The 14,800-nt window shown below is 42.0% G+C and overlaps 1 protein-coding gene across 2 annotated transcripts in view; it reads left to right on the top strand.

Annotated features, from left to right (window-relative positions):
- KCNMA1 (potassium calcium-activated channel subfamily M alpha 1) overlaps positions 1 to 14,800 on the top strand; it is a 771,468-nt gene that overhangs the window by 717,888 nt on the left and 38,780 nt on the right. The window contains exons 24-25 of one of the 2 annotated variants that reach the window (XM_055537201.1): positions 10,211 to 10,324; positions 11,108 to 11,188. In XM_055537201.1, the coding sequence (XP_055393176.1) occupies positions 10,211 to 10,324; positions 11,108 to 11,188 (195 nt within the window). The remainder of the gene's footprint in view (positions 1 to 10,210; positions 10,325 to 11,107; positions 11,189 to 14,800) is intronic. The other variant, XM_055537192.1, reaches the window with a different exon arrangement.

The raw sequence follows: 14,800 nt of genomic DNA, 5'->3' as shown, positions 1-14,800 counted from the left end.
TTCTTCTATCTCTAACAGAGTGATTGGCAAAGAGGCAAAAAGAGACCCAACTGGTGTAGTTTAGGTTCCTCAGAGCTCTCTATTAATATAATTTATAAAACTTTGACTTTAGGCTCTAGGTAGGGAACAATTATCAGCTCCAAGCTCATGAGTTTCTTAGAATGAAGCAAAAATAACACAGTTGAAACTAGCAAGGGTGTTCTCATCCCCCTTCTTCCCCAGCATTGACTTCCAGTAACCTGTTGGGGGCCAGCACCACCTCCTGCTTCTAAGTGGAGTGTGGTCAGAGTAGCCTTTGGCCAGTGTCAGGAGAAGTTGCTGCCTTGACAAATAATCATTTTTTATTGAGTCAACTACTGGTCAGCTCCTGGCTGTCATGACAGGACTCCAACTTTGTGGAAAGCCACTGAAAACGACTATGAAAAAATATTACAAGGTTCAACTGGGGTTTTCCCTTGGCCAGATTTCTCTTGCAGACTTTTCTTAAAAAAAAAAAAAAAAAATCTATTTCCCAATCAGCCTATGCATGTGGACTTTTCCCCACAAGTTAAAAAGCAATCATGCTTCTATATATGGAATTTTCTTTACTTCAGCTGCTGAAGAATTTGTTGGAATACATACTGCAGAAATGATGGCTGCGGCTATTACTATGCTTGCTCAGGGGAGCGATTCAGATGCCTCATTTATTGGAGCTTAATAGATTAAAAGTCCAAATTGAGTCTCATGATATAAGCCTAATCAAGTTCTAATCTGCATAATTTTCCCATAAGCAGCAATGGGAAATTTGGATAATTTATGTTTCAGCGGTTGCCAATCATGTGTTAAATAGCATTGTTGCATTTACTTATCAAAATATTTTTATTGATCTTCACTTCATCTGACATTTGGCTTTGGGGTTTTTTTTTTCCCCTGGTATTAACAGGAAATTTAATTCATCTCCTAGATGATGTAATACGAGATGTTTCTCTTGATTTTAACATGTCTTTATAGATCATTTTTAATGGTGATCTTTCCCTTTTACAACTTCATATTGAATACCTGTCTCAGCAAACCTAGATGACTCTGCCTAATTTATTTCCCTAGTTTAACGTAGCATATGGATTTCTAACCATCATTTATATGCACACAATAAAAGATAATTTGCCCCACCATTTGAACCAATTCCTTTATGTTAAATCTATGGGGGCGGGGGAGGCACTTACCTTCCTTTCTCCATCTATTTTAGGGGAGGTGATTTATAAGAATTTCCATCTCCCTCTCTCCCTGGAAAAGCTTGGGGATTTAACCAGGGAAGATTTAGAAAGTACTTTGTGTTTTCCCCCACGGAAAAGCACTGTAATAAAGCATTTATTATATGTACTGAGTTGTGCATGCTACCATACCAAAGCAAGTTAAGCATAACTGCAATGGGTCCCAGCTGTTATCTGCTATTGTTTAAAAGTGAAAACAATAAAAGAGTAAGACTGGCTCAGGCCTCCAACTTGCCTGCCAAGCTCGGCACGTGAGAAAGAGAGACCATCACAGAAACAGAGGCCGTCACACTCGGAGGGAAGGCAGCAGGGAGCAGGCTAACCCTTGGCCTCTGAAGTCAGACTGTCTGGCCGTAGCCCCCTAGATGTGCCCCTTACCAGCTGGGATACTGAAGGAAGTTGTCTGAATTCCTCTGAATCTTATTTTCCTCATATGCGAAATGGTAGTATTAGCAGTTCCTGTACTTATAGGGTTGTTGCTGCAGCTAAGTCGCTTCAGTCGTGTCTGACTCTGCAACCCCATAGATGGCAGCCCACTAGGCTCCTCTGTCCCTGGGATTCTCCAGGCAAGAACACTGGAGTGGGTTGCCATTTCCTTCTCCAATGCATGAAAGTGAAAAGTGAAAGTGAAGTCGCTCAGTCGTGTCCGACTCTTAGTGACCCCATGGACTGCAGCCCACCAGGCTCCTCTATCCATGGGATTTTCCAGGCAAGACTACTGGAGTGGGATGCCATTGCCTTCTCCTTATAGGGTGGCCTGTGAAAAAACACCCTTAGTTTAGCTTTGGCATGTAATAAGAAAGAATATGCCATGGCCTCCATTAGAGGAGGCCCTGGAGTCCATTAACCTAGGTTCAGATTTAGATCTGCTTAGGCCTAGATGTATCCTCTGGGGCAAGTTGCTTAACTCATTGTTCTTCAATCTCCTTATCTGTAATACAGCACTATCTACATAGGATGGTGGTAAGAACTAAAGTTAAAACAAGAGCAGGTTTTGGTACATGGTATTTCAGTCACTAAGTCATGTCTGACTCTTATGACCCCATGGACTGTAGCCCGCCAGGCTCTTCTGTCCATGGGATTCTCCAGGCAAGAATACTGGAATGGGTTGCCATTTCCTTCTCCAGGGGATCTTCCTGACCCAGAGATTGAACCCGAGTCTCCTGCATTGCAGGCAGACTCTTTACTGACTGAGCTACATCTTATAATCCCAATCTATAGGGATAGGATTTTGGTAAGAATGAAAGTTCAGAGAAGGCAATGGCACCCCACTCCAGTACTCTTGCCTGGGAAATCCCATGGATGGAGGAGCCTGGTAGGCTCCAGTCCATGGGGTCGCTAAGAGTCGGACATGACTGAGCGACTTCACTTTCACTTTCATGCATTGGAGAAGGAAATGGCAACCCACTCCAGTGTTCTTGCCTGGAGAATCCCAGGGACAGAGGAGCCTGGTGGGCTTCCGTCTATGGGGTTGCACAGAGTCAGACACGACTGATGCGACTTAGCAGCAGCAGCAGCAAGAATGAAAGTTAAAACATGAGCAGGTTTTGGTACATACTGAACACTCAGTAAGTGTTGGATTTTACTATTTTTTCCTTAAGGTTCTATTTAAGCCTGCCGCCTTCATTCTCTGTTATCTTAGTCTAGATCTAGAACATTCTTACCTTTACTTTGAGTTCTATAAGGAACATGACATTGAGTCTTTCTCATTTTTGAATGTACTCATAACTTCATTACCCTGGAACCCTTTTCTAGCCATTCACTCTGGTAGATCTTATCTGAGTCAGAACCTGTCATTGCTTGTAACCACGGATGCTCCTTGGATGCTGTGTCTGTATGCATGCATGCAGCAGGTACCCAAAACAGTTACTTTAAAAAATGAAACCTTAATAATCTTGCTATTACTGAGTCTCTTCTCCTTGAACCTTTTGGGCATAGGCCAAGTGTTTGTGTTAAATTCTTTCACGTGAAGCCATCTAAACAGAAATGGCCTTGTCATATTTAACTAGAGGTCAATTAATCTTCCAGTAACTTCCCTGATACAGACCAAGTGGTGCTCACCAATGAATCAGTCAGTTCAGTTCAGTCGCTCAGTCGTGTCTGACTCTTTGCGACCCCATGAATCGCAGCACGCCAGGCCTCCCTGTCCATCACCAACTCCCGGAGTTCACTCAGACTCACGTCCATCGAGCCAGTGATGCCATCCATCCAGCCATCTCATCCTCTGTCATCCCTTTCTCCTCCTGCCCCCAATCCCTCCCAGCATCAGGGTCTTTTCCAATGAATCAACTCTTTGCATGAGGTGGCCAAAGTACTGGAGTTTCAGCTTTAGCATCATTCCTTCCAAAGAAATCCCAGGGCTGATCTCCTTCAGAATGGACTGGTTGGATCTCTTTGCAGTCCAAGGGACTCTCAAGAGTCTTCTCCAGCACCACAGTTCAAAAGCATCAATTCTTTGGTGCTCAGCTTTCTTCACAGTCCAACTCTCACATCCATACATGACCACAGCAAAAACCATAGCCTTGACTAGACGAACCTTTGTTGGCAAAGTAATGTCTTTGCTTTTCAATATGCTATCTAGGTTGGTCATAACTTTCCTTCCAAGGAGTAAGCGTCTTTTGATTTCATGGCTGCAGTCACCATCTGCAGTGATTGTGGAGCCCAGAAAAATAAAGTCTGACACTGTTTCCACTGTTTCCCCATCTATTTCCCATGAGGTGATGGGACCGGATGCCATGATCTTCGTTTTCTGAATATTGAGCTTTAAGCCAACTTTTTCACTCTCCACCTTCACTTTCATCAGGAGACTTTTGAGTTCCTCTTCACTTTCTGCCATAAGGGTGGTGTCATCTGCATATCTGAGGTTATGGATATTTCTGCCAGCAATCTTGATTCCAGCTTGTGTTTCTTCCAGTCCAGCGTTTCTCATGATGTACTCTGCATATAAGTTAAATAAGCAGGGTGACAATATACAGCCTTGATGTACTCCTTTTCCTATTTGGAACCAGTCTGTTGAATAACCAGTCATAAAAAGAACATCAAGTACTACAGATTTTGTTGAGCTGAACCCAACAGTGGTGTACGTGATTGAGAACACAAATGTTGGAAAAGAATGTAGAGAGTAGTGAAAACCATTTCAAAAGCCCAAGAAGCAAAATAGGAAAGTTCATGTCCTTAAATAAATAGAGGAAGTGGAAATTAAGTCTAGAAAACAAGACTCCAGAGACCTTGCAGTTGCTGTAATGAATTAAGAAGCTTTCTTTCATGAGACTGGACACCAGTCTTTCAACATACTAAAAAAATTCTTAGCCATCTGATATCCAAAATACTCCTTCCTTAAATATTTTAGGCCATATTTTTAATCACTGAGTTGATCTGGTTATTTCTACTAAAATATGTTCACACTACTAATACCTTCCCATTAATTTTTCATGATTTTCTCAATGTGAACATTCTTTTTAAAAAATCTCTACCAAAAGCTACCTTAGTTCTTTAGCCATAGGGAAGGGGGAAGCAATGAAAGCTGTTCCTTGCTACAGATATTTACTATGTACTTGGTAAAATATTAACCTTGGTAGTCAACATTTTAAAGTTTTTGCTTCATTCCAGACATTGTACTAGATGTTTTGAACATAACTATTTCATCTCATTCTCACAACTGCCCTGTATAAGAGGCAATTCCAATTTAGACAAAGATACAGAGGTTTGGAGACTCTGTGCTATGTGTGTGGTTATGTTTCTTATGAGTAGATGAGCCAAAATTTAAACCTAAGACATCTGACTCCAATGCACACGCTCTTAACTATTCCACTCCATTCCTTCTCTGTGGGCCAGGCAATTTGTAGACAGTCTGGGATGCTTAAATATATAGAAAATTCAGGCTTTAACCTAAAGTTCCTCTACAGCATATGGAGTAAGCAGGCTTGGCAGAGGGCAATGTTGGGCCCATTTCTGCCTGATGTCAAAGGAATAGAACACGTAATGTAAACCCATCATATCTGTGCCTGAAGATTGAAATGGGGCAGGGCTTTCAATGTAAGGAGATCAGGTAGTCTTTAAAGTTATCTTTGGCCCAGAACCTGCCTCTCATGTCCACACTCAACAGAGAGAAATGGGAACACATCTAAAGAACCAGGAGGCCATCTTGGTAAGAGCTTAGGCTGCGGCTGTGTTTACTTAACTTGAATCTTTTCCTGATTGAGAACTTTTCATTCTATCCATCCAGTGCCAACATTCCTCATCATCTCTTCTGGCAAAATGAGTGTGTTTCTAAAATTAACTTCCTGAGTGTTAGTTCAACTAACGGAAGGAGCATTTCCCAGTTTCACTATCCTCTAGTTGTAGATCAGGGTCCCTGGAGGATACTCCATGTGCAAGGACTTTCACACGCAGGACCAGAGCACTGCTTTATGTAGAGGGCCTTAAAGTTCAACCAAAGATGTTACCCACTGCAGCAAACAAGGGAATGAGGAACAAGACAATCAGAGAACTGGATACAATTTAGACTTGCCCCTTTATCAACAGCTGCTATGATGACTAGGGTAGCTGCCAACAAATGATACCAAAGGCCGAATTCACTCATCCCTTTGGAAGGAAAGTGCCTGATTTTCTATTCTTTTCAAGGTCACTTCAGGAATCTGGGTCAATCCTGCTATTTCAAGCCACGATTTTCCTGTATTAGAATCTCTAAGAAAGAAACAATGCTAAAGAACATTCTGTTCCTCTTTAACACAACTCTCCAGGAAGGGTTAAAAAAAATTAAATAAAATCTATTTCTTTTGTCTTTGCCTCTTGCTTGTAAAAATGTGTGGCTATAAAAGTAGCAAATATTAAGTGACATTATCATTGCTGAAGTTTTCTTTCCAACAAAAGCACCTCGTTCTTGGGGTCACGTGTAGGAGAGAAAAAGACCTTTAATGGAGAGATGTCTTTGGACATCCACCATAGTTTGTCAGTTGCAGATGCTAATGGAACCAGGCTTGGTGACTGAAGGGGAAAATGGAATATGAAAGCAAAATGCAAGAAGCCTAAGAAGCAAGCATGTCATTTCTAAATGAAGGTTTCATGCAAAGGAATTGAGTCTTTTCACAGCTGAAAATGGAATCTTTAAATAAGATAAAATAAAAGGATGCTTTGGTTTGTTGCAGGTTCTGTAATGAAATACAGTTTTCCTAATACCGTGTGACCTGCATTTCTCCCTGTTTTATGGGTGCTATTCCTTGATGTACAAACCCGTATTTTCTCAAGTCAGCATTTGATGATGGATGTCAAAATACAGGCCATGTATTATGCATATAGCATTACCGATTTAAGGTGTTTACTTGTCAAGTTGAAGAAATTCACAAACGTCACATCCACTGAATCTGCTCAGCTGTCACTTGCAGTTTTTCATGCTTTTGAATGAAACTTCTGATGAAAACAGTTTAGTTTTCCCCTTCACTATTCTAGGGGAAGAAAACAGGTAGCATTTCAATTGCGTGTTCTTGGTTATGTGGATGGCTGAAAACACACACTTTCCCAAGCTTAGAAAGACGGACCCTATATTGTCATTCAAAATTACTTACCTGTGCATAGTGTATCAATATAAAGAGCAAAATTAAGTGCAATCAGGGAGTGAATGGTGAGTGGAACATTTTTTTTTTCTTTCTGAAAGTATGGCACTCAGTTGGATGATATTTATATACAGGAGAGCAGAAAATAGTAAAACTCTTTTATATTTTTCTGGCGTCTCATGCAGGATGCACTTCCAAAACAACAGGCAATTACATGCACTTGTCATTTCATTTCTGGTGGATAAAGATTTACACATACCTTAATGCCAAAATCAACCCACTCTTGTCACATTCCTGAGTAAGTAAGGAACCGGGTCACATCATCTTTGAAATTTTGTTCTTGGAAAATTAGCAAGTGACTTTGTAATTCCCTAATCCATCGATAAGCCCAGGTAGCCATCCGCCAAAGGCAGAGAAGATAAAGTGAACGTGAACCTCTGTCGGCCTGTTCTATAAGGCGGAGGCGGAAGTTGGGCATGGCGGCCAGCACAGTACCGGTGCTGCCACTTGCCACACGCTTCACTTGGTGAAATTAATTTGCACCAAATGAGTGTATGAAGAAAATAAATGTCTCATGTCTGTATAGCTATGTACATCCTTAAAGAGGCAGCCCTTTGGCCTAGCTGGGATGCTTTTCCACCTTCCCTCAATTGAAGATATGGTTGGGCCAAACTCATTCTAATATGTATTGAGATTTTGGTCTGAAACCCAAAAAAGCCAAAACTGCAAAAATCAGAAACCACGTAGGCTACTCTCTGGTTTACTGTGCCCACATCTACGTTCTACCATGTGAAGTCTGTGTCAGGCACACTGGGAAGTTCAAGGGTCCACTCTAAGTAGGTAGCATATGCATCAATCAAGACTATTTCAGTTGCAAGTAAAGTCTTCAGTATGGCTTAAACAGAAGGGGGAAATATACATATATATAGTGTATGTGTGCGCAGATGCTCAGTCGTGTCCGACTCTTTTCAACTGTACCCTGCCAGTGAACTGTACCCTGCCAATTCTCCTCTACCCTTGGGATTCTCGCAGCAAGAATACTGGAGTAGGTTGCCATTTCCTCCTCCAGAGGGTCATCCTGACCAGGGATCAAACCTGCAGCTCTTGCATTGGAGGGGAATTCTTTACCATTTGTGCCACCTGGGAAGCTGTGTATATATGTTAATATGCAGATTCATTTTGATATTTGGCAAAACTAATACAATTTTGTAAAGTTTAAAAATAAAATAAAATTTAAAAAATATTTAATACATAATACAAAGTACATAAATATACACATATAAAATATCATTGTTTAACTCAGCATTTTAAAAAACTAAGATCGCAGCATCTGGTCCCATTGCTTCATGGCAAATAGAAGAGGAAAAAGTGGAAGCAGTGACAGTTTATTTTCTTGGGATCCAAAATCACTGGACGATGACTGTAGCCATGAGGTTAAAAAACACTTGCTCCTTAGAAGGAAAGCTATGACAAACTTATACAGCATATTAAAAACAAAGGCATCACTTTTCTGACAAAGGTCTGTATAATCAAAGTTATAGTTTTTTCAGTCGTCACGTATAGATGTTGGAGCATATAGAAGGCTGAGTGCCAAACAATTGATGCTTTCAAACTGTAGTGGGTGAAGAAGACTTTTGAGAGTCTCTTGGACAACAAGAGATCAAACCAGTCAACCCTAAAGGAAATCATCCCTGAATATTCTTTGGCAGGATTTATGCTGAAGCTGAAGCTCCAATACTTAGGCCACCTGATGTGAAGAGTTGACTCATTGGAAAAGACCGTGATGCTGGGAAAGATTGAAGGCAAAAGGAGAAGGGGGCAGCAGAGGATGAAATGGTTAGATAGCATGACTGACTCAATGGACATGAATTTTGAGCAAACTCCAGAAGACAGTGGAGGACAGGGAAGGAAGCCTGGTGTGCTGCAGACCATGGGGTCACAAAGAGTCAGACATGACTTAGTGACTGAACAACAACAACAATCTCATTATTATGTATATAATATATATGACATCTCTTTATATATATTATGCATTTTATATTATAATATCATTTATAAATGTATAAAATCTCATGTAGTAAAGAAATCCTGAGATCAGTTGGTTTTAGTTCTAGGGCTGGTTAATTCAGGCAGTAGGGAAAATTATTCCTGTCCTTCAAACTTTCTATCATTGGCTTCAGCCAGCTCATTAAGCTGGCTTGTCCCTGGCTAGTTCCCACCCGAGTTACAAGGTGGCTGCTACAGTTCCACTCACTACAGGCACAGAAGCAATGCCCAGTGGATAAAAGAGAATCTCTTCTCGTATGATTCTTTTTAAAGGCAAAGAAGGACTTCCTAAAGGCCCCAGGCAGATTTCCTCCCACTTTCTCTTGGCTAGAACCCAGGTTTAAGTCACTCACTGGCAAGAGAATAAGTAATCAATTGGTTTAAGATAACAGTCAGGATGGGTTAGGATATGCTGTGTTAACAACAACAGCCCAAACATCAACAAAACAGATCTCAGTGGCTTAAAGCAGCAGAGATTGATTTCTCACTCAGAATGCTTTGTGTGTCTGGGTTATTTTCCAGGGCTGCTGCCCAGCCTGCATCTCCATGGTAACCCATGCTCTCGCTGTTGCCACAGCCTGGGGAGAGGGATGGCAAGTCAAATACTTATACCAAAAATGATGATATGCATTGTTCTGTTTGCTTTTCATGGGCCAGAGCATTTCCTATGTCACATGGTCATGTCTAACTTCTCAGAAGCATGGAGGTGCAATCTGTGTGGAGGGAGCAGAAATCTGTGAACAAGATCAGTAACTGGTGTAAAGACTGGTTTTTAGGGATCTGTCAATGTGGGTTAGAATTATTTATAATACGATAACCCTGTATGCGAGACAGCAAAGGAGACACAGATGTATAGAACAGTCTTTTGGACTCTGTGGGAGAGGGAGAGGGTGGGATGAATTGGGAGAATGGCATTGAAACATGTATAATATCATATGTGAAACGAATCGCCAGTCCAGGTTCAATGCAGGATACAGGATGCTTGGGGCTGGTGCACTGGGATGACCCAGAGGGATGGTACGGGGAGGGAGGTGGGAGAGGGGTTCAGGATGGGGAACACGTGTATACCCGTGGTGGATTCATGTTGATGTATGGCAAAACCAATACAATATTGTAAAGTAATTAGCCTCCAATTAAAATAAATAAATTTATATTTAAAAAAAAGAATTATTTATAATAGTCTCACACTTTGTTCTTTTGAAAACAACTCATTAGAGTTTATCCTGGAAGTGTTAATTTTTGACCTATAAATAATGCCTTTTTTTTTTTTTTTTTTTTACTGTGTATATACACTGTACTCTCATTATTTCCAAGTTTTGCACATTTTTTATTTTTTTCCTTCCTCTCTTTCCTTCCCACTAGGGTTCACACCTCCAGGAATGGACCGATCCTCACCAGATAACAGCCCAGTACATGGGATGTTACGCCAGCCCTCCATCACGACTGGGGTCAACATCCCCATCATCACTGAACTAGGTAGGAGTGAACGTCAGCTTTGGGTGGATTTTTTTGGTCCTCTCTTCCAACCATGCAGGATATGAGGAGTTTGGCCTGTCTCTTAGCTCTCTTACTGTGGTAGGCTCTAATGGTGTATTTTTGTGGGGGAGAAGGGGAAAACTGGAGAAGAGTATGAGTAGAAATATGGCAGATGACCCAGAGGAAAACTGATCTATCTTTCCTCTGAGATGAATAGACAGTTTCCTGCATGCTGGTCACTGTTTGTAAAGGGTCATGAGATGATGGGTTGGAGACTGGGGCATACATTTGGGAATGGGGAGGAAGGGAGGATAGGTATAGTCCAAGGGTTTTTTTCCCAGTGATTCTCATTGGAAGCATCTGTGGAAGTTCCCTCCTCTGAGGTACAAAGCCTCAGGTCTAAGCCAATCCCATTTTGAGAACTGCATAGAAACACTGGCCTGATGTGTGATAATTTTACATTTAATCTATTCTAGTTAAACTCTTCAGCTGAAAGGCATTTTCAGTGACTGTCACCCTGGTCCAGAAAAATGACAGGGTTTTGAGGGCCACGATCATTGACCGGTGGGATCCAGCTTTTAACCTGGCCATGGCATTTCCTGCTATTATTTGTGAATTTGCAAAACTGCTACAAGGTCTCTTCCCCGGAAGATAAACACTAAACTACCTTTGGTCCTGGGTCCCTTTACTTCAGAATGCTTTCTCTGTTATTCCCTCACTCTTTTCTTTTTCTGTACTTTCCTCCACTCCCTTTCCCCAACCCTAAATGCTGTATCCAATTAGCTAAACCTGGCAAGTTGCCTTTGGTATCAGTCAATCAGGAAAAAAACAGTGGGACGCACATTCTAATGATAACCGAACTGGGTAAGAAGCACTGTTTTCTTTCACATCAGTATCTCCTTTCGTTTGTGGTTGGTGTTTCCGACTATCACCAGCTTGTTTTTTATTTCACCGGCTGTAGCAGAACGGCTACCCCATGGCACTGCTTTGAATGTGTTTTATTTGTGGCTCTGGTTGGAATCGACTGTCTTGTTCTGGCCTTTCTTAATGATTTTTTCCCCACACAGCATCAGTAAACCTTTGATCACACCCATCTGAGCTGGCAGTTGTTTCCAAAGCATCTTTGCTCTAATTCATTTCCTTTAGCCTGGGCCTTCCCCCCGCCTCCCCATGTGTCCCCCTGCTCCTCCTCCCACCTTCTCCCTTCTATTCCTCTTCCAACACACTGTCAGTTTGACTGACATGTCTTCACAACTCTCAGAGGAAGTCAAAGGAGAAATATAAAAATTTTAAGATAAGAAACCTAAGACGGTGCCTTCCCTGCAGCTGTTTATTTTCCTTTATTCTGACTTTATTTGCCTTTTTTTCCCCCCTACTTGGCCCTTTCTCAGAAGCTCTGGTTTCTGAAGCCATAAAAGCAGCGAGTTCCTAGGGGACCCTTTCTTGCTAAAGCCAGGTCTTCAGAAAGGATGCAGAGGATGAGGTTAGCAATCACCAAGGCCCAGCCCTGCACTCTGACCCCCACCCCACTGGCCCAGAGTCCTCTCTGGGAGATTCAGAGAGGACTCATCCAGAAGATGAAGGGCTCTGGTCATGACGGCATTTGTCAAACTTTTCCACAATTCCCTATGACTTGGTTAATAACTCAATGAAAAGCACCCATCAGCAGCAGGTCTCAGAACTAGGGATTGATCTTCTAGATAAAGACAGCAAGTGCTGTTCAGTGGAGGGTGAATTGAGAGGTAGGGAGCACCTGCCTTCAAATGGCTCACAAATGAAACTCACATGCCATTTTCTTGGCCCCAAAATATATTTCAAAATAAGAGAGCAGGCTTTTAACACAGTAATCTTGCTTGCCAGGTGTCTGGAAACAAAGGAATAAATTGTCCACCATTCAGCACTGTATTATTGTCGATGGAGCTATTTTTCAGGACAAATTGACTCAGGTCAAGGAGCAGCACACTATTTTATGTTTCTAACAGTAGGACAGGTGTCTTTTTCATGTTTAGAGAAGTTGGTTAAAAGCCTACGGGTGGATTGCTCTTCTCAGAACCTTAGGTAAGAGACCCAGGGAGCTTGTGTGGCCCAGACCTCTAGGTGGAAAATTCATCCAGACATCTCTGTCTCAGAAAAATTCAGCAGTGTTTCAAAATCATCATTGCCAGGAATTTGTTTGGAATTGATGCACTGCCAAATAACTAGAATATCTTGATTTGCGACTAGTAGAAAAGAAAAGGCTTGATACCCCCAATCTGTCCAACAATTCAATTATTCAGTCAGCATATTTGAGTACCCTAAAGGCTTCATCCCTTACCAGATTTCTTTTATGAACTCAGAGAACCTTCCATGTGTTCACTTCACCTTCACCCTCTGCCTTAAGACCAGTTTTCCTACTGGGCATACCACATTTGGCAGTTAGACCATCATCCTCTGACCACCTCACCTTCCGTATCCACACAAATATTTACTGTCTACTACTTATTCTGAGATGTCTTTGCATTGCACCAGGACAGGTTCCAAAACACGAAAGGTGCCAACGTCAAACAAACTCGTTACACTGGGTAGTCTGTCCCAGTCTTTGCATACTTGAAGAGTCCCAATTGATGTTAGCAGGTCAAAGGATTCTAGAAGGTCCATGTGAAGGAAATTTGTTTGAAGCTCTTTAATCCATTTCTCAGTTGCATTTGATTACCAACTCTTGGGGGTGATTGTTTTCATCTCTTAGCACCCACATAATTATTGTTCTGTGAAATAGGTTTCAGGTAATACTGGCTAGGTAACCCAGAAGGGTACCTGGGATATTGAACCTGGGCTTGTGCCCTGGAGTGTTTTTCCCCAAATATTTGAATCCCTAACTGGCTGACAGTCTCGTCGTCTGTCAGGTCTAGAACCAGACGCTCCCTATCATCTTGAGAAGAGGTAACCAACATGTCCTTTAGGGAGGGTCCATGCACATGCCCTCCTCAGCTCTAAGTAATTAAAACCGCATCCCTCTGCATCTTGTCCCAAGTTCACATTTTCCCATTCACAAAGCAGTTAAGTCTTCTAAACTGGACCCACAACATACTTCTGGCTTCCACGTGACTCTGGTAGGATCCTTGAGCAAGGCCTTCCTTGTGTCTTCTGAGAGGGGCAGAGGGAGGCTGGGAATTTTCATAATTTCATGAGATCACAAGAAAGGCTACTATTTATCAAGATGCTGAACTGGGCTCACCAAGGAGAATCCCATAGGAACCTCCTAACAGCCTATCAGGAAAGTTGCTAATAGTCCCCCTGTTTTACAGAGAAAGAAACCAAGGTGCGGAATGTTAAAATGCTTTGCTCAAGAGAATTAGTGACAAAGCCTGAATCAGAGTTCACTTGTTAGATCCTGGATTTTGCATTTTCACTAGCCTGTAACTTAAGTGCTGCTAAGGCAATAGGGAGCCAGACATGATAAACTTCGGAAGAACAGAGAGCAAAAATTTTTCCCCATTAGGATCTTTCTCCAGGGAAACAGGATGGTGTCATTTAAAAATAATTCCATGCCCAGCCTTTTATCCTATTATCATTTATTCTGCTTCATATGATAAACGAAAGTTTTTTTAAAAAAAGAAAAGTTCTCTCAAAAATTCCTTTTGGAAAAAAAAAATTAAAACAATAACTCTAGAAAAGAGAATCAGCTTTAGAAAGGATTCAGAAAAAGGAAACCTCATCTATTCTTTTCCTAAAAGCATGATAATTATTCCAGAAATCACGAGTGCTCATCTCCTCCCCCACCTCACACCCTCCCCCTCCCCATTACTTGCTTTGCAAAACTGATAATTTCTGAAGCCAAGATGGGAATGGAAATTAATTTGTCATTTAATTTTTAATAAGTTAAAGACATCTCGGTGACACAACCAATCAGTCTGCACGTGCATGCCAGAGGAGGCCTTGAGGAATCCTCAGATGGAAATGAAATACAACATCAAATGCCGTGTCTGCTTGAGCTGAAGCACATAAAAGATTGAGCTGTTTAGAAGGGGAAAGGGAGAACGTGGGCGTCCCTGTGCAGCTTGGGATGCAGAGCAAGTCTTTGTCAGCCACAGCCCGAGACAGCCAGGGGTACATCCCACCTGGAGTCGCCTTTATACTGAACGGGATCTGCTGGATGTGGGCCTGGCTTCAGGGCTGGACACCAGGCACTACCCAGATCCATGCCTGAGGCATGGAGGTGCCTGAGGGTGGATCCCTTGCTAGTTGTCTTTGCTATGCTTCTAATCTAAATGGCTTTCTTTTCCTTGTGGCTAACCTTCCCATCCCAGCATGGCTACTCATGGCTCCTCATCCTTGAAAGATGTCCATCTCTCAAAGGACTTGGCTACCAAAAAACACCTCAGAGTGTTTTTCATCATGATCCTAAAACTATACCAGAGAACTGACCAACACCAGTGTACCCTAGCTCCGCCAGCTTGCCATGGAGCATATCCACTTGATGTCTCTGCTCTTCAGGTC

This window comes from Bubalus kerabau, chromosome 1 (assembly GCF_029407905.1).
Source record: "Bubalus kerabau isolate K-KA32 ecotype Philippines breed swamp buffalo chromosome 1, PCC_UOA_SB_1v2, whole genome shotgun sequence".
Lineage (NCBI taxonomy): Eukaryota > Metazoa > Chordata > Mammalia > Artiodactyla > Bovidae > Bubalus > Bubalus kerabau.
Note: the sequence above shows the minus strand (reverse complement) of the source record. Positions and strands in the feature narration are given on the sequence as shown.